Consider the following 23,930-nt stretch of genomic DNA (forward strand, 5'->3'; position numbering starts at 1 on the left):
GGTAAATCTCCTTTGCACCCTTTCCAATGCTTCCACATTCTTCCTATAGTGAGGTGACCAGAACTGCACACAATACTCCAAATGTGGTCTCACCAGGGTCCTGTACAGTTGCAGCATAACCTCGCGGCTCTTAAACTCAAGCCCCCCGTTAATAAACGCGAACACACTATAGGCCTTCTTCACGGCTCTATCCACTTGAGTGGCAACCTTCAGAGATCTGTGGACATGAACCCCAAGATCTCTCTGTTCCTCCACATTCCTCAGAACCCTGCCGTTGACCCTGTAATCCACATTCAAATTTGTCCCACCAAAATGAATGATCGCTCTAGACTTTCTATATTCCTAAGAGTTTTGCCATTGACGGTGTATTTCCCCTCTGCTAGACCTCCTCTGCTCCGGAGGAAATGACTCCAGTCCTTCCACCCCAGGCCGATTGCACAGCCCCACCCCGTTAAAGAGGCAGCAGTTGTGCTGAGGAGGTTGGCTCTTTGCTCTTTGAGGGTGCTGTGGTCATTTTTGTTACATCAGGAGTAACACCAAGATAAGCGGGATGTTGTCCGTGAATCCACGGTGTCTCTTGCTGTTCCGACACGGGGCTAGCAGGCCGAGTGGAGTGATGAATGGGTGATCGCTGAGCACCAAGGTGCGCGGTCAGGTGACTGGGCGGAGTCTGCGCGTTCTCCCCGTGTCTGCGTGCGTTTCCTCCGGGTGCTCTGGTTTCCTCCCACAGTCCAAAGTGATGCAGGTTAGGTGGATTGACCGTGCTAAATTGTCCCTCAGTGTCCAAAGTGATGCAGGTTAGGTGGATTGACCGTGCTAAATTGTCCCTTGGTGTCCAAAGATGTGCAGGTTAGGTGAATTTGCCGTGCTAAATTGCCCTTAGTGTCCAAAGATGTGCAGGTTAGGTGGATTGGCCGTGCTAAATTGTCCCTCAGTGTCCAAAGATGTGCAGGTTAGGTGGATTGGCCGTGCTAAATTGCCCCTTAGTGTCCAAAGTGATGCAGGTTAGGTGGATTGACCGTGCTAAATTGTCCCTTAGTGTCCAAAGATGTGCAGGTTAGGTGGATTGGCCGTGCTAAATTGTCCCTTAGTGTCCAAAGATGTGCAGGTTAGGTGAATTGGCCGTGCTAAATTGTCCCTTAGTGTCCAAAGATGTACAGGTTAGGTGGATTGGCCGTGCTAAATTGCCCCTTAGTGTCCAAAGATGTGCAGGTTAGGTGGATTGGCCGTGCTAAATTGTCCCTTAGTGTCCAAAGATGTGCAGGTTAGGTGGATTGGCTGTGCTAAATTTTCCCTTAGGTGTGGGGGGGGGGGATTAGACCTGGGTTGGGCGCTCTTTCGGAGGGTTGGCGCGGATTCAATGGGCCGAATGGCCTCCTTCGGCACTGGAGGGCGTCTAGAATCAATCTTCAACCTTTTATTTTGTGGGGTGGTGGTGGGGCCACAACTTAGCAGTGTCTAACGAAACAATGAGTAAGGTTGGGCTGACGAATGGCGAACGCAGTTGCGGTGTGAAGCCCTTTGGGTGGTGGGGTCGAGCGGGGAAACCAGGTGCTGAGGTGTTCAAACCCAGAGGGTTTCTGAGGCGGGGTGGGGTGAGGGGAGGGGGGGGCGGGTAGGAGGCAGGAGCAGCGGGGTGGGGGTGGGGTGGTGCAGAAGCACCGGGCCCTCCAGATTCATCGTCACAAATCCTCGGAGGCGTGGGCTAGTTGACGAGAAGGTTCGGGGCCCGCGATATCTGGCTTTTGTCAACGTGGGTGACAAAAAAATTATGAGAGGTATGGACAGGGTGGATAGCAACAAGCTTTTTCCAAGAGTGGGGGTGTCATTTACAAGGGGCCACGGTTTCAAGGTGAGAGGGGGAAAGTTTAAGGGAGATGTGGGTGGAAAGTTGTTTTACGCAGAGGGTGGTGGGTGCCTGGAATGCTTTGCCAGCGGAGGTGGTAGAGGCGGGCACGATAGCATCATTCAAGATGCATCTAGACAGATATATGAACGGGCGGGGAACAGAGGGAAGTAGATCCTTGGAAAATAGGCGACAGGTTTAGATAAAGGATCGGCGCAGGCTGGGAGGGCCGAAGGGCCTGTTCCTGTGCTGTAATTTTCTTCTTGTTCGAGATAATCGAGGGATACGCCTTTCACGTTAAAAAAAAATTTGTTATAAACAAATCTCTTGGAGGCAGCATGATGGTGCAGCGGTTAGCACTGCTGCCTCACGGCGCCGAGGACCCGGGTTCGATCCCGGCCCCCGGGACACCGTCCGTCCGTGTGGAGTTTGAACGTTCTCCCCCCCCCCCCCCCCCCCCCCCCCCCCCCCGGTGTCCGGGTGGGCCTCGCCCCCACGACCCCAAGAGATGTGCGGGGCAGGTGGATTGGCCACGCCAAATCGCCCCTCAATCGGGGGGGGGGGGGGGGAAGAAAAGAATTGGGTACTCTAAATTGGGGGGGGTGGGGGGGGAAAGGAAACCTCTCTGGTTAGGCCCCAAGTGGTCCCTCGCACGTTCAGAAGGGATGTCGAGGCCTGGGAAAGAGGGTGCAGAGAGAGGTTACCCTGTTGTTAACTTGCTGTGGTCTCTTAATTTGCCTCTGTTTAATCACGTTTGCTCAAGAGTCGGCAGGTATCTTTTGACACCGCCACAAGGTTCAGAACCGAATACTGATCAAGGACTCGATACGCCAGTTAGTAACTTCAAAAGCAACGCTCATTTATTTACACGCAGTCAAATCTACTCATGCATAAAACTCTACAACCTAAACGATCTCTATTACTAAAGCCTATACTTAGCTTCGGGTGCCCACTCAGTCAGAGGAACAATGACCGTTGCTCGGTTCTGAGGCCGCTGGGTTGAGCTGTTTACAGGGTAGCAACTAGGAGCGCCTATCTCGTAGCGTGCGTTGGCTTGGGACTTACTTGGTCTGGCGTAGCTCTGGCAGGTCTCTACTCGCTGAGAGCCAAGGCCAAAGAGAGCGACCCTCTCTTGGGGAATTCTTTTTATACTCCCAAAAAGGACTTTGTGCGCTTTTGGGCGGGCCTTGAACTTGGCCCCAATTGATTGGGTCGTTTCCCAATCGTTCCTATCGATTTTCTTCCAATAGAGGGCTGGGAGGTTGCTGGCCATGTCCTAGGTGGCCGTTGGTTTGCTTTGTTTTAGTATCCCCTGGCGCCGGGGTGTCTGTCCTAACTAGGTGTTTACCTAACTGTTGCCTTTTGTTCCCGGGGATGGCTCATTTAGTATGTAGATGGTTTAGCAATACCGGGCCTGTCTGAGAGCTAAGGCTCTAATCAACAGACCGATCTTTTCGGTGTTGTCCAATTTTCCCTGCATTCTTTGCACGTGCCCATTTTGCAATCGGGACGTGGCCATCCCAGACGGCTCCAACCCCAGAATGGGGACCGGGAGGATTTTCAACTGCACGCGCAGGGCTGTTGTGAGCTGAGAGGGCAGTAGTGGAAAGTGTGAAAGAACGTTTGCTTGTGTACGTGGAATGCAGGTATTTCAGATATATTATTATATGTATTTGATACAGTATGGGTTCAAATCCTGGCTTAGTGTGTTCGACTGCTGCAGTAGCGGCTTTTAAAGGTTTGAAAGTATTTGGGAGCCAGAGGTGCAATTAAGACCGTCTTTTTAAAAAAAATCTTGGGCTAATGCACTTTTGTTTGGATGAAGGGGATTCCCTGTGGAGTTAATTAGATTTCAGCTTGGTGAGGTGATGTCGTTACTGGGTGGAGCCCAAGGTATTGGGCGTTTTGCCGAAAAGCAGGTCGGTGGAGTTCAAGATGAAGGGTCGAGCGGTTTGCTCCCCCGTAGTTCAGTTAAAGGGTTACGCCGGCAGTCAGCACGGTCGCACACGTGGCTGGCACTGTGGCTTCGCAGCGCCACGGTCCCAGGTTCGATTCCCCGCTGGGTCACTGTCTGTGCGGAGTCTGCACGTTCTCCCCGTGTCTGCGTGGGTTTCCTCCGGGTGCTCCGGTTTCCTCCCACAGTCCAAAGACGTGCAGGTTAGGTGGAATGGCCATGTTAAATTGCCCTTAGTGCCCAAAAAAGTTAGGAGGGGTTATTGGGTTATGGGGATCGGGTGGAAGTGTGGGCTTAAGTGGGTTGGTGCAGACTCGATGGGCCGAATGGCCTCCTTCTGTACCGTATGTTCTATGACCGATTAGCAGATTCTTCCAAAGAAGTGAGCGGAAACCGCTTCTGAAGAAATGCAGCGAGAGTTTCTGCTTGGTTCTAACAGGAGTCAGATCTTTTCTTTCGACATTGCTTTTAAAGACCTCCTCCTTCTCCAAGGACAGCAGATATTCCGATGGGCCAATGGTCGTTGAAGTGGATTGAGAGCGGAGGTGGTTTTGCGGAGTGGGAATACCGCTAGTGGTTGAAGGTTAAACTTTGTTTCGAAATACCACCTCTATTTCCTCATGCAATCAGTCCTGGAGTGACGTGTCCCTTCCTCGCAGTAACAAAATAGTCAAGACTGTTCTGCCTGAGTCGAGGGCTGACGTACTGAGGGGAACCGTTAAGGCAAGGTTGAGACACTGGGCCTGTTAGAACATAGAACATTACAGCGCAGTACAGGCCCTTCGGCCCTCGATGTTGCGCCGACCTGTGAAACCACTCCAAAGCCCATCTACACTATTCCCTTATCGTCCATATGTCTATCCAATGACCATTTGAATGCCCTTAGTGTTGGCGAGTCCACTACTGTTGCAGGCAGGGCATTCCACGCCCTTACTACTCTCTGAGTAAAGAACCTACCTCTGACATCTGTCCTATATCTATCTCCCCTCAATTTAAAGCTATGTCCCCTCGTGCTAGACATCACCATCCGAGGAAAAAGGCTCTCACTGTCCACCCTATCTAATCCTCTGATCATCTTGTATGCCTCAATTAAGTCACCTCTTAACTTTCTTCTCGCTAACGAAAACAGCCTCAAGTCCCTCAGCCTTCCCTCATACGATCTTCCTTCCATACCAGGCAACATTCTGGTAAATCTCCTCTGCACCCTTTCCAATGCTTCCACATCCTTCCTATAATGCGGCGACCAGAATTGCATGCAATACTCCAAATGCGGCTGCACCAGAGTTTTGTACAGCTGCAACATGACCTCATGGCTCCGAAACTCAATCCCTCTACCAATAAAAGCTGACCCACCGCACGCCTTCTTAACAACCCTCTCAACCTGGGTGGCAACTTTCAGGGATCTATGTACATGGACACCGAGATCTCTCTGCTCATCCACACTACCAAGAATCTTACCATTAGCCCAGTACTCTGTCTTCCTGTTATTCCTTCCAAAATGAATCCCCTCACACTTTTCTGCATTAAATTCCATTTGCCACCTCTCAGCCCAGCGCTGCAGCTTATCTATGTCCCTCTGTAACTTGTAACATCCTTCCGCACTGTCCACAACTCCACCGACTTTAGTGTCATCTGCAAATTTACTCACCCATCCTTCTACGCCCTCCTCCAGGTTATTTATAAAAATGATAAACAGCGGTGGCCCCAAAACAGATCCTTATGGTACACCACTAGTAACTGGACTCCAGTCTGAACATTTCCCATCAACCACCACTCTTTGCCTTCTTCCAGCTAGCCAATTTCTGATCCAAACTGCTAAAGGGGCTGGTTTAGCACACGAGGGGCGGGTTTAGCACACTGGGCTAAATCGCTGGCTTTTAAAGCAGGCCAGCAGCATGGTTCAATTCCCGTACCAGCCTCCCCGAACAGGCGCCAGAATGTGGCGACTAGGGGCTTTTCACTGTAACTTCATTGTAGCCTACTTGTGACAAGCGATTTTCACTTCAAATCACCCTGAATCCCATGCCTCCATATTTTCTGCAGTAGCCTACCGGGGGAACCTTATCAAATGCTTTACTGAAATCCATATACACCACATCAACTGCTTTACCCTCATCCACCTGTTTGGTTACCTTCTCTAAGAACTCAATAAGGTTTGTGAGGCACGACCTACCCTTCACAAAACCGTGTTGACTATCTCTAACCGAATTATTCCTTTCCAGATGATTATACATCCTATCTCTTATAAACCTTTCCAAGACTTTGCCCACAACAGAAGTAAGGCTCACTGGTCTATAGTTACCGGGGTTGTCTCTACTCCCCTTCTTGAACAAGGGGGCAACATTTGCTATCCTCCAGTCTTCTGGCACTATTCCTGTAGACAAAGATGACTTAAAGATCAAAGCCAAAGGCTCAGCAATCTTCTCCCTAGCTTCCCGGAGAATCCTAGGGAATCCCATCCGGCCCAGGGGACTTATATATTTTCACACTTTCAAGAATTGCTAACACCTCCTCCTTATGAACCTCAAGCCCTTCTAGTCTAGTAGCCTGAATCTCACTATTCTCCTCGACAACATTGTCTTTTTCCTGTGTGAATACTGACGAAAAATATTCATTTAGCATCTCTCCTATCTCCTCGAACTCCACGCACAACTTCCCACTACTGTCCTTGACTGGCCCTACTCTTACCCTAGTCATTCTTTTATTCCTGACATATCTACAGAAAGCTTTAGGGTTATCCTTGATCCTACCTGCCAAAGACTTCTCATGTCCCCTCCTGGCTCTTCTTAGCTCTCTCTTTAGGTCCTTCCTAGCTAACGTGTAACTCTCGAGCGCCCTAACTGAACGTTCATGTCTCATCTTTACATCAGCCTCCTTCTAACTCTTGACAAGTGTTTCAACTGCTTTAGTAAACCACGGTTCCCTTGCTCGACCACTTCCTCCCTGCCTGACAGTCCATACTTATCAAGGACACGCAGTAGCTGTTCCTTGAACAAGCTCCACATTTCCATTGTGCCCATCCCCTGCAGTTTTCCTCTCCATCCGATGCATCCTAAGTCTTGCCTCATCGCATCATAATTGCCTTTCCCCCAGATATAACTCTTGCCCTGCGGTATATACCTATCCCTTTCCATCACTAAAGTAAACGTAATCGAATTGTGGTCACTATCACCTACCTCCAAATCTAACACCTGTCCTGGTTCATTACCCAGTACCAAATCCAATATGGCCTCTCCTCTCGTTGGCCTATCTACATACTGTGTCAAGAAACCCTCCTGCACACATTGGACAAAAACGGACCCATCTAAAGTACTCGAACTATATGCGTTTCCAGTCAATATTTGGAAAGTTAAAGTCCCCCATAATAACTACCCTGTTGCTTTCGCTCCTATCCAGAATCATCTTTGCAATCCTTTCCTCTACATCTCTGGTACTTTTCGGAGGCCTATAGAAAACCCCTAACAGGGTGACCCCTCCTTTCCTGTTTCTAACCTCAGCCCATACTACCTCAGTAGACGAGTCCTCATCAAACGTCCTTTCTGCCACTGTAATACTGTCCTTGACTAACAATGCCACCCCTCCCCCTCTTTTACCACCTTCCCTGAGCTTACTGAAATATCTAAACCCCGGCACCTGCAACAACCATTCCTGTCCCTGCTCTATCCGAAATGGCCACAACATCGAAGTCCCAGGTACCAACCTATGCCGCAAGTTCACCCACCTTATTCCGGATGCTCCTGGCATTGAAGAAGACACACTTTAAATCACCTTCCTGCCTGCCGGTACACTCCTGCAACTTTGAAACCTTACTCATGACCTCACTCCCCTCAACCTCCTGTATACTGGAGCTACAATTCAGGTTCCCAAGCCCCTGCTGAACTAGTTTAAACCCTCCCGAAGAGCATTAGCAAATTTCCCCCCCAGGATATTGGTACCCCTCTGGTCCAGGTGTAGACCATCCTGTTTGTAGAGGTCCCACCGACCCCAGAATGAGCCCCAATTATCCAGAAATCTGAAACCCTCCCTCCTGCGTCATCCCTGTAGCCACCTGTTCAATTCCTCTCTCTCCCTATTCCTCGTCTCGCTATCACGTGGCACGGGTAACAACCCAGAGATAATAACTCTGTTTGTCCTAGATCTAAGTTTCCACGCTAGCTCCCTGAATTCCTGCCTTACATCCCCATCCCTTTTCCTACCTATGTCGTTGGTACCTATGTGGACCACGACTTGGGGCTGCTCCCCCTCCCCCTTAAGGATCCCGAAAACACGATCCGAGACATCACGGACCCTGGCACCTGGGAGGCAACACACCAACCGCGAGTCTCTCTTATTCCCACAGAATCTCCTATCTATCCCCCTAACTATGGAGTCTCCAATGACTCTACTCCTCTCCCCCCTTCCCTTCTGAGCAACAGGGACAGACTCTGTGCCAGAGACCTGTACCCCATGGCTTACCCCTGGTAAGTCGTCCCCCTCAACAGTATCCAAAGCGGTATACTTGTTACTAAGGGAAACGACCACAGGGGATTCCTGTACTGACTGCTTCCTCCCAGCCCCTCTCACCGTCACCCATCTACCTTTATTCTTCGGAGTAACTACATCCCTGAAGCTTCTATCGATGACCACCTCTGGCTCCCGAATGATCCGAAGTTCATCCAGCTCCGGCTCCAGTTCCCTAACGCGGTTTCTGAGGAGCTGGAGATGGGTGCACTTCCCACGGATGAAATCAGCAGGGACACTGGCGGCGTCCCTCACCTCAAACATTCTGCAGGAATGTTCTGACATCTGAATCGAAAGCTGATGTGTGTGAACCGCTTCCTGGCCATCAACGCTGGGTTACGTGCATAAGAAACAGGAACCAGAGTGGGCCATTCGGCCCTTCGAGCCTGCTCTGCAATTCCATGTGCTCGTGGCTAATCTTGGGCTCCAGCTCCATTTTCCCCGCCCGCCCTCCATATCGCATAATTCCCTGAGTGACCAAAAACACTTTTTGTGGGATGTGGGGACCTTGCTCGCCAGGCCCAGCATCAATCCACCATCCCTAGTCACCCCCTGAGAAGGTGGGGGGGGGGGGGGTGAGCCGCCATCTTGAACCCGCCGCAGTCCCCGTGTGGTGTAGGTACACCCACCGTGCTGTTGGGGAGGGAGTTCCAGGATTCTGTCCCAGCGACAGTGAAGGAACGGCTGATATATTTCCGAGTTGGGATGGCGAGCGGCTCGGAGGGGAATCTCCAGGTGGGCGGGGGGGGGGGGGGTTCCCCGTGTGTCTGCCGCCCCCTCGCCCTTCCCGATGGCCGAGGTGGCGGGTTTGGAAGGCGCTGCCGAACGTCTTGGACGGCGGAGAACCCACAATGCTCTGGGGTGGTGGAGAATCCCAAAGATTCCCCACCCTCCTGCGGGAAGTAATTCCTCCTCGCCTCTGTCCAAAATGGCCGACACCTTAACCTGGTACCCTGACCAGCGGACCCCATCTGTGCCCACCTGATCAGACCCTTCGGAATCTTGTAGGCCCTCGATGAGTTCGCCTCTCATCCGTTCAAACGCCAGAGGATACAGAGGCCCGATTTTACTCCGGACAATCCTCCTCCTCCCTGGGACCAGTCCAAAACCGCACAGGGCGGTGTTCCAGTGCGGCATCGCCGAAGGCCTTCCTGTAACTGGGGCCTTCCTAATCATAGCCTGCTGTACCAGCAAGGTAGCCTCTTTTTGCTAGGCCCTGATTTGCGACCAGGTTTTTCTCGCCCGGTGTCCGGGGCTCGCTGTGGACTCTCTGATAGAATCCTGCCCACTCGAGGAGGACTGCGGGCCCATTGCGTCAGGGCTGGGCTCTTTGGAGGAGCGCTCTCCAATTTATTCTCACACCCAAGGCGCCGGGTAACCTGGGGTTTGATTTCGGCCTTGGGTTGAGTGTGCGGAGTCTGCACGTCCTCCCCGTGTCTGCGTGGGTTTCCTCCGGGTGCTCCGGTTTCCTCCCACAGTCCAAAGACGTGCAGGTTAGGCGGATTGGCCGTGCTAACTTGTCCCTTTTTAGTGTCCAAAAGGTTAGGTGGGGTTATGGGGCGGGGGAGTGGGCCTAGATAGGTTGCTCTTTCAGAGGGTTAGTGCAGAATCGATGGGCCGAATGGCCTTTTTCTACGCTGTCGGGATTCTACGATGTGGAGTGGTCGTTGCCTCGGTCGCGAGTTGTGGGATGTTGCGATGTGCAGGCGGCGGCCATGTTCTCTACGTTGCCGCAGCGACTGCACTTCAGCAGAAGCTCACGGTTGATTGTGTGAGGCCCTTTTGGGCAGGTCCTGAGTGGGTGAAAGGTGCTAGGGAAATGCAGAGCCTATCTTTCAGCGAGTCCCACGTTCTCTCGCCCCACTCCCGTTTCTCCTCCATCCCCGATCAGATGTACGAGTGACTGCTGCATATTGACGCCCCAATTGCCCCTTGGGTGGGTGAGCCGCCATCTTGAACCCGCTGCAGTCCCCGTGGGGTGTAGGTACACCCACCGTGCTGTCAGGGAGGGAGTTCCGGGATTCCGACCCCGGCCACAGTGAAGGGACGGCCGATATATTCCCGAGTCGGGATGGCGAGCGGCTCGGAGGGGGAAACTTGCAGGTGGGGGGCGTTCCCCGTGTGTCTGCTGCCCCCCCCCCCCTCGTCCTTCTAGACGGTAGAGGTGGCGGGTTTGGAAGGTGCTGTCGAAGGCGAGTGGCCGCGGTGCGTCTTGTAGACGGTGCACACGGCTGTTGCTGTGCGTCGGGGGGGGGAGGGAGTGAATGTCGGCGGTTAGCGTGTCGATCGAGCCGGGCTGCTTTGTCCTGGATGGCGCCGAGCTTCTCGAGTGTTGTCGGGAGCCGCGCTCGTCCAGGCAAGTGGTTAGGGCAGATGCCAGGCTGTCCGCTTGCATTATTAACCCGCTTGACTCTCCTGGGCAGGATGTTTCAGACGATATACGACTGGTTCTGGTGGGATCGACTCTGGCTTCCATACAATCTGACCTGGACGGACCTGGAGGATCGCGATGGGCGCGTCTACGCCAAGGCTGGAGACCTCTACGTCACAATACCATGTGCCTTCATATTCATGATTATCCGCTATGTTTTTGAAAGGTAAGAAATTTTTTTTTTTCAATCTCGAGGGGGCCGGGTCTTGTGGGTGCGGGGGAGGGCGGGCAGCTGAAATTCCTTTAGCGGTCGCGTGTTCTCCCAAGACTTCCATGTCACTCGAATATCCTGGTGGTGCGTTGCTCTGGGAATTGGCTTCTGGCTCTCGAAGCCTTGGGCCTAACCGGGGGACTCTGTGAAACTCATGGATAGTGAGCTCGCTCGGCTGTTCACCCTGGGTCTTGTGGCGATTTTAGGCTCGCGCGGGGGGGGGCGGGGGCACCTTCGAGGCGCGACTGCTTCCCGGGAAGTAGCCGGAGGAGGCCTTTTCCTCCCAGGCCCGGGGTTTGAATGAGGCCAGCCTTGACGTTGCTCCATTCTCGAAGGCGTTAACGGTTCTCCTTTTTGCCCCCTCTGTCCTGGGATTGATTTGGGGAGGGGGAATGGCCGCCATCAGGTCCCGAGGTAACTCTTGATCTGTCTTCTGCGGGGGGCGGGATTCGAACCCAGGTCCCCTGTTACCCCCGGGGCCTCTGGATTGCTAGTCCGGTCCCGTACCTGGCTTTCGATTTCCCCCCCCCACCACCTGAGATGCCAGACATCGGGCAGCTGTGGAGGCGGCCATGTTATTCTCTCCTCCCCGTGCACTTGTTGACCAGTTATCTATGTCTTGTCTCTCTCTCCCCCCAGATCTGTAGCCACGTACTTTGCCCGTGTACTGGGCATCAGGGAGAAGGTGCGGTTAAAGGTGAAACCCAACCCGATTCTAGAAAAGTCTTTTGCGGCGTCCTCGAAGCATCCCAATCAGGTAGGGCCTCGCTGGTCAGTGACTCGGACCTCCTTTCCCCCCACTCCTCAGCACGGAATCTCTTCTCATTCTATCTCCGCGTCGACAATGTCCCAAGTCCGTCCTGTCACCCAGTTTGCCTCCTCCAGCCCCTACACCCCCTCCCTATCTCTGTAACCTCCTCCAACCCTACACCCCCTCCCTATCTCTGTAACCTCCTCCAACCCCTACACACCCGCCCTATCTCTGTAACCTCCTCCAGCCCCTACACCCCCTCCCTATCTCTGTAACCTCCTCCAGCCTCTACACCCCCTCCCTATCTCTGTAACCTCCTCCAGCCCCTACACCCCCCTCCCTATCTCTGTAACCTCCTCCAGCCTCTACACCCCCTCCCTATCTCTGTAACCTCCTCCAGCCCCTACACCCCCCTCCCTATCTCTGTAACCTCCTCCAGCCTCTACACCCCCTCCATATCTCTGTAACCTCCTCCAGCCTCTACACCCCCTCCCTATCTCTGTAACCTCGTCCAGCCTCTACACCCCCTCCCTATCTCTGTAACATCCTCCAGCCCCTACACCCCCCTCCCTATCTCTGTAACATCCTCCAGCCCCTACACCCCCCTCCCTATCTCTGTAACATCCTCCAGCCCCTACACCCCCTCCCTATCTCTGTAACCTCCTCCAGCCTCTACACCCCCTCCATATCTCTGTAACCTCCTCCAGCCCCTACACCCCCCTCCCTATCTCTGTAACCTCCTCCAGCCCCTACACCCCCTCCCTATCTCTGTAACCTCCTCCAGCCCCCTACACCCTCTCCCTATCTTTGTAACCTCCTCCAGCCCCTACACCCGCTCCCTGTCTCTGTAACCTCCTCCAGCTCCTACACCCCCTCCCTATCTCTGTAACCTCCTCCAGCCCCTACACCCCCTCCCTATCTCTGTGACCTCCTCCAGCCCCTACACCCCCTCCCTATCTCTGTAACCTCCTCCAGCCCCAACACCCCCTCCCTATCTCTGTAACCTCCTCCAGCCCCTACACCCCCTCCCTATCTCTGTAACCTCCTCCAGCCCCTACACCCTCTCCCTATCTCTGTAACCTCCTCCAGCCCCTACACCCCCTCCCTATCTCTGTAACCTCCGCCAGCCCCTACACCCACTCCCTATCTCTGTAACCTCCTCCAGCCCCTACACCCTCTCCCTATCTCTGTAACCTCCTCCAGCCCCTACACCCCCTCCCTATCTCTGTAACCTCCTCCAGCCCCTACACCCTCTCCCTATCTCTGTAACCTCCTCCAGCCCCTACACCCGCTCCCTGTCTCTGTAACCTCCTCCAGACCCTACACCCCCTCCCTATCTCTGTAACCTCCTCCAGTCCCTACACCCGCTCCCTGTCTCTGTAACCTCCTCCAGCCCCTACACCCTCTCCCTATCTCTGTAACCTCCTCCAGCCCCTACACCCGCTCCCTGTCTCTGTAACCTCCTCCAGTCACTACACCCGCTCCCTATCTCTGTAACCTCCTCCAGCCCCGACACCCCCTCCCTATCTCTGTAACCTCCTCCAGCCCCTAACCCCTCCCTATCTCTGTAACCTCCTCCAGCCCCTACACCCCCTCCCTATCTCTGTAACCTCCTCCAGCCCCTACACCCTCTCCCTATCTCTGTAACCTCCTCCAGCCCCTACACCCCCTCCCTATCTCTGTAACCTCCTCCAGCCCCTACACCCTCTCCCTATCTCTGTAACCTCCTCCAGCCCCTACACCCGCTCCCTGTCTCTGTAACCTCCTCCAGACCCTACACCCCCTCCCTATCTCTGTAACCTCCTCCAGTCCCTACACCCGCTCCCTGTCTCTGTAACCTCCTCCAGCCCCTACACCCCCTCCCTATCTCTGTAACCTCCTCCAGCCCCTACACCCCTCCAGACCCTACACCCCCTCCCTATCTCTGTAAACCCCTCCAGACCCTACACCACCTCCCTATCTCTGTAACCTCCTCCAGCCCGTACACCCCCTCCCTATCTCTGTAACCTCCACCAGCCCCTATGCCCCCTCCCTATATCTGTGACCTCCTCCAGCCCCTACGCCCCCTCCCTATCTCTGTTAACTCCTCCAGCCCCGACACCCCCCTCCCTATCTCTGTAACCTCCTCCAGCTCCGACACCCCCCTCCCTATCTCTGTAACCTCCTCCAGCCCCTACACCCGCTCCCTATCTCTGTAACCTCCACCAGTCCCTACACCCCCCTCCCTATCTCTAACCTCCTCCAGCCCCCACACCCCCCTCCCTATCTCTGTAACCTCCTCCAGCCCCTACACCCCCCTCCCTATCTCTGTAACCTCCTCCAGTCCCTACACCCCCTCCCTATCTCTGTAACCTGCTCCAGCCCCTACACCCCCTCCCTATCTCTATAACCTCCTCCAGCCCCTACACCCCCTCCCTATCTCTGTAACCTCCTCCAGCCCCTACACCCCCTCCCTGTCTCTGTAACCTCCTCCAACCCCTACACCCCCTCCCTATCTCTGTGACCTCCTCCAGCCCCTACACCCCTTCCCTACCTCTGTGACCTCCTCCAGCCCCTACACCCCCTCCCTGTCTCTGTAACCTCCTCCAACCCCTACACCCCCCTCCCTACCTCTGTAACCTCCTCCAGCCCCTACACCCCCTCCCTATCTCTGTAACCTCCTCCAGCCCCTACGCCCCCTCCCTATCTCTGTAATCTCCTCCAGATCCTACACCCCCTCCCTATCTCTGTAACCTCCTTCAGCCCCTACACCCCCTCCCTATCTCTGTAACCTCCTCCAGTCCCTACACCCGCTCCCTATCTCTGTAACCTCCTCCAGTCCCTACACCCGCTCCCTGTCTCTGTAACCTCCTCCAGCCCCCTACACCCCCCTCCCTATCTCTGTAACCTCCTCCAGCCCCCACACCCCCACCCTATCTCTGTAACCTCCTCCAGTCCCTACACCCGCTCCCTGTCTCTGTAACCTCCTCCAGTCCCTACACCCCCTCCCTATCTCTGTAACCTCCTCCAGCCCCGACACACCCTCCCTATCCCTGTAACCTCCTCCAGCTCCCTACAACCCTCTGAGATCTCTGTGCTCCTCCAATCCTGACCTCTCGAGCATTCCCCCCCCCCCCCCCCCCCCATTCCCGTCGCTCCGCCATTGGCGGCCGTGTCTTCAGCTGTCTGGGGGGCGCCTGAGGTCTGGAATTTCCTCCCTAAACCCCTCCACCCCTCTCTCCCTGAACCTCTCTCTCTCTCTCTCTCTCTCTCTTGACGTTTGACCGTTAATATCTCTGTCAGATTTTGATTTTGAAATGTTACCATGAATCATTTTGGGTCCTTTTTATTACGTTGAAGATATTTCGACGGGAGATGATTTTTGTCAGAAGGTGAATTATTTCCTCAACGTGAGGGGGTGGGGGGGTGGAAGGTGGTAAGGGGCTGTTGGGAAAACGGGAGACAGCAGGGAGATGGATGGGGCGGCACGGTAGCACAGTGGTTAGCACCGTTGCCTCAGCTCCAGGGTTCCGGGTTTGATTCCCGGCTTGGGTCACTGTCTGTGCGGAGTCTGCACGTTCTCCCCGTGTGTGCGTGGGTTTCCTCCCACAAGACCCGGAGGGCGTGCCTGTTTGTTGAATTGGACATTCTGAATTCTCCCTCGGTGTACCCGAACAGGCGCCGGAATGTGGCGACGAGGGGATTTTCACAGTAACTTCATTGCAGTGTTAATGTAAGCCTACTTGTGACGATAAATATTTTTATTATCATCAAGGGTGTGTGAAATGCAAAGCGTGTCTCGACTAACCGGATTCAGAGGGTCGATTTGGGTAGTGTGGTAGATGTTGTGTATGTGGACTTCCAAAAGGCGTTTGGATTAAGTGCCGCCTAATGGATGTATTTACAGTGGTCCATGGTATTAAACAGATGGTGGCGTTTTGGGCTCATAATTGGCTGGAGGTTTCGTTGTTTTTTTGGGGGGGGGGGGTTGCAATTAAGTCAGATAACTACTTCCGCAGTGGCCAAAGGCGAGCTCGCTGAGCCTTCCGCTGATATATCGATTTGGGGTCACCACTGCTTCGGCCCAGGTTCCCTACAAGGCCCCACTTGCGCCGATGGGCCAAGTTCGGGAATGATTGAGGAGTGTCCAGTGTTGGCAGGGCTGGTTGATTCCCATACCGGCCTCCCCGAACAGGCGCCGGAATGTGGCGACTAGGGGCTTTTCACGGTCACTTCATTTGAAGCCTACTTGTGACGATAAGCGATTTTCATTTCACTGGAGTGGGAGGGTCAGGAGATTGAAGGTGCTCGGTCAAGAAGTTGAGGGGGGGCGGGTAGGGAGAGGTGACGGAAAGTGGGGATGCCGGGGGAGGGGGGGGAGCCGCCTGTTCTGTTCCGTTCCATGATTCAAAGTCCCCTTCCTTGCAGACGGACATCGAGGGCCTGGCCAAGAAGTGCAGCCTGACCCCACGGCAGGTGGAGAGCTGGTTCCGACGGAGGAGGAATCTGGATCGGCCGAGTGTGCTCAAGAAGTTTCGAGAAGCCTGGTAAGCGAGAGAGAGAGCGAGCGTGCGTCTATTATTGACCTTCGGAGTCCACCGCATTGCTCTGTAGGGAGGGGGGCGGGGTAGTCGGGAGTCGGCCTGTAGACCGGGCCTTGGAAAGGACGGCAGATTTCCCCTCCCACAAGGAGTCAACAAGAGACTTTTCATTCCGGATTTTCCGGTGTCCCCATCGATAAGCACCATGCCCTGTGGGCACTGCGGGGTTGCATTGTCGACCACATTGCTGCGCGTGGGGTGGGTCTGGCGTCGCGTGTAGGCCAGGCCGGGGTGAGGACGGCAGATTTCTCTCCCGTTAGGGGACCAGGTGAGGTTTTTCGGACAATGGATGATCGTCAAACCTGGCGCAGCACCCAAAAGCTGGGCGATTTCTACAATTAAATTTCCCTCCTGACGACAGCGGGATGTTTTGACGAGAAGCTGTTATTGCCCTCCCCAGGGTGGAAACTCCCCCCCCCCCCCCCCCCCCCCTCCTCCCCCGGCAGTAGCGAAGCGAGCCACTTGGCTGTCCGAGAGATCACCGTCGCCCCGTGGCTTTGCTAGTGTTGCCCACAGATGGTGAGGATGACGTAAAGTTTGGTGCTCGGCCTACTCGTCAGGCTTCTGGCGTCCGCCTGCTGGAACTAACCCAGGTGGTCGCTCCCCTCTTTCTCTCTTTTCCCCCCCCCCACCCCCAAACCCGGGTCCTCACACCCTGAGCCAATGCCAACCGCTTTCTGTTGCCACCCTAAACCTCCCACCATCTTGGATGCCCCCGTCGAATCTCCCCCTCCTTCCCTTGCAGCGAAAAGAGATTTAGAAAATATATATTTTTATTCAATTTTAGCAAATTTTCAACAAATCCCGCCCCTCCTTACAGAAAAAAGAACAGCATAAAACACCCAGAGAAACATTGTGCATTTATATCGCGAATTCCCCCAATGTACAACACTCCCCCCCCCCCCCCCCCCACCCCCCCCATGAAACAATAATAAACACATACCCGAACCCCCCCCCGGGTTGCTGCTGCTGCTGACCACCTTCCGCTAGAAAGTCTAGGAACGGTTGCCACTGCCTGAAGAACCCCTGCACAGACCCTCTCAAGGCAAATTTTACCCTCTCCAGTTTAATGAACCCTGCCTTATCGCTGATCCAGGCTTCCACTGGAGCAGAATCCTCCGCCGGGCTACCAGGGACGCAAAGGCCAGAATACCGGCCTCTTTCGCCTCCTGCACTCCCGGCTCGTCCGACACCCCAAATAGTGCCAACCCCCAGCTCTTTTTAACCCGAGTGTTTACCACCTTAGACACCGTCCTCGCAATGCCACTCCAGAACCCATCCAGCGCTGGGCACGCCCAGAACATGTGGGCGTGATTTGCTGGGCTCCCCGAACACCTCACAAACCTGTCCTCTACTCCAAAAAAACCCGACTCGGCCTTGCCCCAGTCATCTGCGCCCTGTGCAGAACCTTAAATTGTATCAGGCTAAGCCTGGCACAAGAGGAGGACGAATTAACCCTACCCAGGGCGTCCACCCGCATACCCTCGTCTATCTCCTCCCTCAGCTCCTCCTCCCATTTACCCTTTAGCTCTTCCACCGAGGCCTCCTCCTCCTCCTGCATCTCCTGGTAGACCGCCGAGACCTTGTCTTCTCCAACCCCCCCCCCTGAGAGCACCCTATCTTGAATCTGGAGCGAAGAGAGATTAACATGCAAACCAAAACCTCGCAACTAAAATCTCCTCGTCCCCGGACCCTCTTGAGGGCTGTAACGGAGTCTCACAGGACAGAGAGAGGCCCTCTCCCTCGAGCACCTGTCTGATTGCTGCGTGTCCGGGAGTGGGGGGGTGGGATCCGAGTGTTACCGGGTTTGTCGACTCCAGTTGGAAGCGCCCCCCCGTGGTTTAGAGTTTCCAGGACATCTTGCCCCCGGGCTAGAGGGTGGTATCCCCCACCCAGGCTCCAGGGCGGCACCGGAGGAGTTGGCAACCTTGGGAGATGGAGCAAGGAGGGTCTCTCGCTTCATCGGGGACGAGGTGGGTCGAATGTCGCCCGGTGGGACGTCCTCGCCGCGGGCGGGTTGCAGCCGTGACCACCCTTGGCGTGACAGCCGAGATCCCCGCGGAAACGCGTCTGTTGACGTTCCCGCTGATTGGTCTGAATCTCGAGTGATGTTGGGCGAGGGGGGGGTTGATCATTCCCAGGACACCGCGGGAAACCCCCCCAACACTAAAAGCAGCCACGATGTCACCTTTGGTGTTGGCCGCCAAAAGGAGGAGGGGGGGGGGGGAGGAAAGGCCCCGAGGGGGGGGGGGAAGGGGTTAGTGTGTATGTTACTCACTGATGGGCGTATTGAGGGGTGTTTTGTACTTTCTCTACAGCTGGCGATTTACCTTTTACTTTCTCGCTTTTACTGTCGGCCTGGCAGTGGTGGTGGATGTAAGTACCCAGCCCTTAACTTGACTGCGTGAATACGGGGCGGGTGGGGGAGGATGTGTGTGTGTGTGTGGCGGGGGTGGGGGGTGACGGGCATGGTGAGGTTGTTATGGACCAGGGTTCAGAGAACCCCAAAGTGTATCATGGAGTTCCCCCGACCCACCACTTTTACTAGATTGTGGTACGGGGAGCGCACGGCCCACTCTCCAGGTGTGGGACAGCAGAAATGGAAAAGTATTTTTTAAAGCAAAACAATGTTTATTCTATGAACTCAAGTTAACCTTTTTAAAACATACAGTGAACATCTTAGCAACCATCAATTCAAATCCAACCCCCAAAGAATACAACACTAAGTAATCCTTCAGCTGTCTTTTTAGCATCCAGAAGACTTAAAAAACCTTCAAACAGATGCACATCAGGTTAAAGTCACGACTTGAGAGCAGTTATTAGTTTTAAATCACCAAAGGATCGATTTCAATGCAGAACAAGGTCAGCAGCAAGGTTCAATTCCCGTACCGGCCTCGCCGAACTGGCGCCGGAATGTGGCGACTGGGGCTTTTCACAGTAACTTCATTGAAGCCTACTTGTGACAATAAGTGATTATTATTATTATTACAGTCTTTAGATTACAGAACGAGAGACTAATACCCCTTCTGGCTGTGACTGCAGCTATCCAGCTCTGGAAACAAAACTATAAAACACCCTGCAGCAAACAGCCTAAAACGAAAGTAAAAAGCTGACAGACAGCCCAGCGCCACCCACTCTCTGACATCACTGCAGTATTAAACACCCATTTCTTAAAGGTACATTTCTTAAACACCCATTTCTTAAAGGTACTCTCACATGACACCTCCCCCCCCAAGGAGAAAAAAACCCCCATCAACTTCAAGATAGTTTAATTTTTCACCTTTCCACGACCCTTTAAGAAATGCACACAGTAAATATACTTTTTTGTTTCAAAAAACAACACCCGGAAACAGTTATAATAATAGTCCATTTTCTTTTTGTTCTTCTTCCTCCAACTGAAATCCTTCTCGATTGACGGTCCCTTTGAACAAGAAGGTCCTTGCACGATCCGTCCATTTCTCTACGCCTCGGCATTTATCTTTACCATCAGATACTTTAGTTCAATCTGATCAGAGTCCCTTGTAATTCTCCAACACTGAAGCATTGGTTATCACCGCTTTCAGGCAGTCAAATGCCTGTTGAAACTCCACTGTCCACAGAAATTTTCGCCGTTTCTTCAGCAAGTCCATCAGTGGAGCAATCACGCCACAAAACGTTTGCACAAATGTTCGATCAAATCCACTCATGCCAAGAAATCGCATTATTTCCCTTCATCTTGAGGGTATCAAAACTCCTCAATAACTGTTGTCTTCACATCCCGTGTGACCATTCGACCCTGTCCGATTGTATGGCCAAGGAAAATGACTTGGGCCTGTCCAAATTCACTTTTGGCCATGTTTATCACCAAACCCGCCCCCTAAAGTCGATCGAATAACTCCATCAGATGTTCTAAATGTTCTTTCCATGTCTGGCATATGCCATCTGGAGTCACAAAAGCTGAAACCTCCTTCGCCCTTTCGGATAAAGGTACCTGCCAGTAACCTTTTAAGTAAATCCAGTTTGGAAATAAAAGCTGATTTTCCCATTTTCCCAATGCAAATCCTCCAAACGTGGGATAGGATAAGCGTCCGTTCTTGTAACTGCATTCACCTTTCTATAGTCCACACACAATCGCTGGGTACCGTCTGGTTTTGGTACCATCACGATGGGTGAGCTCCATTGGCTGCAACCCACTTCAATTGTTTGAGGGGTTGTTTAGCACAGGGCTAAATCGCTGGCTTTGAAAGCAGACCAAGGCAGGCCAGCAGCACGGTTCAATTCCCGTAACAGCCTCCCTGAACAGGCGCCGGAATGTGGCGACTAGGGGCTTTTCACAGTAACTTCATTTGAAGCCTACTTGTGACAAGCGATTTTCATTTCATTTCAATTATGCCATTTTTAAGCATACTCTCCATCTCTTTGTTAACCTGTGCCAATTTAATTTGAGGTATGTCAAATTCACAGTCATCTGGATTTGGTTCGTCACTCCGGGCGAACCCTAACAGTGACCCTCTCAAGGCGAACGTAACCTTTTCTAGGCCGAGAGAGCTTGCCATGTCGGTTAACCAGGTCTCCGACTTCGGGGGCTTTGAGTCCCTCCCAAGTTAGCAGTATCCGTCTCCGGGCTACCAGGGAAGCGAAGGCCAGAACATCTGCCTCTTTCGCCTCCTGGATTCCCGGATCTTCCGACACCCCGAAAATCGCCACCTCTGGACTCATTGCCACACCTGTTTTCAAAACTCTGGACATGACCTCCGCAAACCCCTGTCAATATCTCCCAAGTTTTGGACACACCCAGAACATGTGAACCCTCCCGACCTTTTAAGCATATTCACATGACACACTCGGTGAGTCTTCCTGCTATCTGGTGTTTTTACCACATAATTCACCTCACTTAATTTCCTTTCAATCTGATAAGGTCCACAAAACCTTGCTTTTAAAGGCTCACCTACCACTGGTAACAACACTAAAACTTTATCTCCACTGGCAAAACTACGAACTTTGGATTTCTTGTCCGCTACCCGTTTCATCACATTTTGTGCAACTTTTAAATGTTGTCGAGCCAATTCACCTGCTCTATTTAATCGTTCCCTAAAATTTGACACGTAATTCAATAATGTAATTTCCGATTTCTCACCCACCAATTTTTCCTTCAATCAATTTAAGTGGTCCTCTTACCTCATGACCAAAAATTAGTTCAAAAGGATTGAATTTGGTTGACTCATTAGTTGCATCCCTAATTGCAAACCGTACGAATGGAATTCCTTTATCCCAATGCTCTGGATAATCGTGACAAGCCCTCAACATTGTCTTTAATGTCTGATGCCACCTTTCGAACGCTCCCTGCCATTCTGGATGGTACGCAGTTGATTTAAATTGTTTTATCCTAAAGCTATCCATAACTTCTTTGAATAACCTTGAGGTAAAATGTAATCCTTGATCTGATTGTATTTCTGTGGATAGTCCATATCTAGTAAGGAATTTAAGTAACTCCTCCACAATCTTTTTAGCTGTAATATTGCGGACTGGAATGGCCTCTGGAAACTTAGTAGACACATCCATTATAGTCAAAAGATATTGATTCCCACTTTTGGTTTTAGGAAGCGGAAGCGGTCCAATGCAATCAATTGGGACCCTTGTAAAAGGTTCCTCAAATGCTGGAATGGGTATTAAGGGCGCTGGTTTTATCGCTGCTTGAGGTTTCCAAATCACTTAACATCTGTGACATGATTGACAAAATTTAACTACATCTTTACATAGTCCAGGCCAATAAAAATGTTTCTGGATTTTAGCTTGAGTTTTCCTTATTCCCAAATGACCTCCCACTGGTACCTCATGTGCAACTCGCAACACCTCCTTTCTATACCCTACCGGCAATACTACTTGATGAACTTCTGCCCACTTTACATCCGCCTGCATATGTAAAGATCTCCATTTTCTCAGCAAGACATCACTTTTATGGTAATAACACTCTGGTATACACTCAGATTCCTCTTCCGTGTATGCTTTCTGATCCATCCGTTTTATTTCTATATCTTTTTGTTGTAACTCCGCCAACTTTCCTGAACTAAAAATATCCGCCTCATCCTCCACCTGTTCTTGTTCTTTTTCAACCACCTGATCAAAAATCGTTTCTGATAATTTTGTACTTCAACGTCATCTTCACTCTTTGATTTCTCCTCTTGTCTTAACCTGTGACTTGTTACTACACAATCCGGAAAAATCCCAGGATATTCGCCCTTCAACACTTCAGTTGTTTGATTTTCCACTGGCTTATCACCCACAGTAGGCATCACTCCCACCTGCGATCCAGCTATATCATTCCCAAGATAAACTGTATTCCTGGACAAGATAGTTTCTCTATTACTCCTACTACCACTTCACCACTCTTCACTGGACTTTCCAACCGTACCTTATATAATGGGACACTACTCCTCTCACCCTGAATTCCACATATTACCACCTTTTCTGGCAATATTCTTCCTAAACTACATAACTCCTCATCTCTTACCATTAAAGATTGACTAGCTCCCGTATCTCTTAAAATTGTGACTTCTTTACCTGCTCCTCCTGATACACATGAGTAAACTTTACCCACACAAGTAAATTCTTTAAAGACATCTGGAACCTTCTTAACAATCACTTCTTGAACAGGCTGTACAATCGTTTGCACCTCCTTCGCTTCCCTTGGGCTTTCCTTTACCACTCTAGTAAATCCCACTGTCTTATCCTGTTTTACCACATCAGCCTTCCCAGTGCTTTTCTTCAACCACCAACACTGTGACTTTACATGGCCTAGTTCTTCCAGTGAAAACATCTGAAACTTTTCATTTCTTTTCCACCCTCCTGGATTTCTTTTTTAATCTGAGGTACACTCTCTTTATTGTCTCCCATCAGATCACCTTTACCGTTACCACTTGAGTATTTCTCATGTCCCCAGTTTCTATCCCTCACCGGCTGAAACTGATGTCGGAAACCAATCTTTGGTTTATGAACTAATTCATAATCATCTGCCATTTCTGCTGCCAATCTCGCAGTTTTAACCCTCTGCTCTTCCACATGAGTTCTCACTACATCAGGAATTGAACTTTTAAACTCCTCCAAAAGTATAATTTCTCTGAGAGCTTCATACGTTTGGTCTATTTTCAAAGTCCTTCTCCACCTATCAAAATCACTCTGTTTGATCCTTTCAAACTCCATGTATGTTTGACCAGGTTCTTTCCTTAAATTTCTAAACCTTTGTCTGTAGGCTTCCGGCACTAGTTCATATGCACCTAAGATGGATTTTTTCACCTCCTCATACGACTCCGACACCTCCTCTGATAGTGATGCAAACAATTCACTAGCCCAACCTGCCAGCTTTGTTTGAATCAGTAATACCCACATGGCCATTTCATTTGTTTAGCTACCTTCTCAAATGAAATGGAAAAGGCTTCAACCTCCTTCTCATCAAACGTTGGCAATGCTTGGACATATTTAAATAGATTCCCACCAAGCCTTCGACTATGACGCTCTTTCTCACTATCCTCATCACTATCATCCAACTGTACGTTTCCCTTTACGTCTGCCAATTTTAACTGACTGCCATGTGTCATGGCCATTTTCTGAAGTTCAAACTCTCTCTCTTTATCTTTTTCCCTGATCTGTAGCTCCCTTTCTCTTTTTCCTCTCTCTCTAT

The 23,930-nt window shown here is 51.9% G+C and overlaps 1 protein-coding gene across 1 annotated transcript in view; it reads left to right on the forward strand.

Moving 5' to 3' along the window:
- LOC140402958 (ceramide synthase 2-like) overlaps positions 1 to 23,930 on the forward strand; it is a 50,472-nt gene that overhangs the window by 11,074 nt on the left and 15,468 nt on the right. Inside the window, exons 2-5 of the mRNA XM_072490607.1 lie at positions 10,724 to 10,897; positions 11,582 to 11,699; positions 16,101 to 16,219; positions 18,592 to 18,649. Of these exons, the coding sequence (XP_072346708.1) occupies positions 10,725 to 10,897; positions 11,582 to 11,699; positions 16,101 to 16,219; positions 18,592 to 18,649 (468 nt within the window). The 5' untranslated portion in view covers position 10,724. The remainder of the gene's footprint in view (positions 1 to 10,723; positions 10,898 to 11,581; positions 11,700 to 16,100; positions 16,220 to 18,591; positions 18,650 to 23,930) is intronic.

This window comes from Scyliorhinus torazame, chromosome 26, assembly GCF_047496885.1.
Source record: "Scyliorhinus torazame isolate Kashiwa2021f chromosome 26, sScyTor2.1, whole genome shotgun sequence".
In the NCBI taxonomy this organism is placed as follows: Eukaryota; Metazoa; Chordata; class Chondrichthyes; order Carcharhiniformes; family Scyliorhinidae; genus Scyliorhinus; species Scyliorhinus torazame.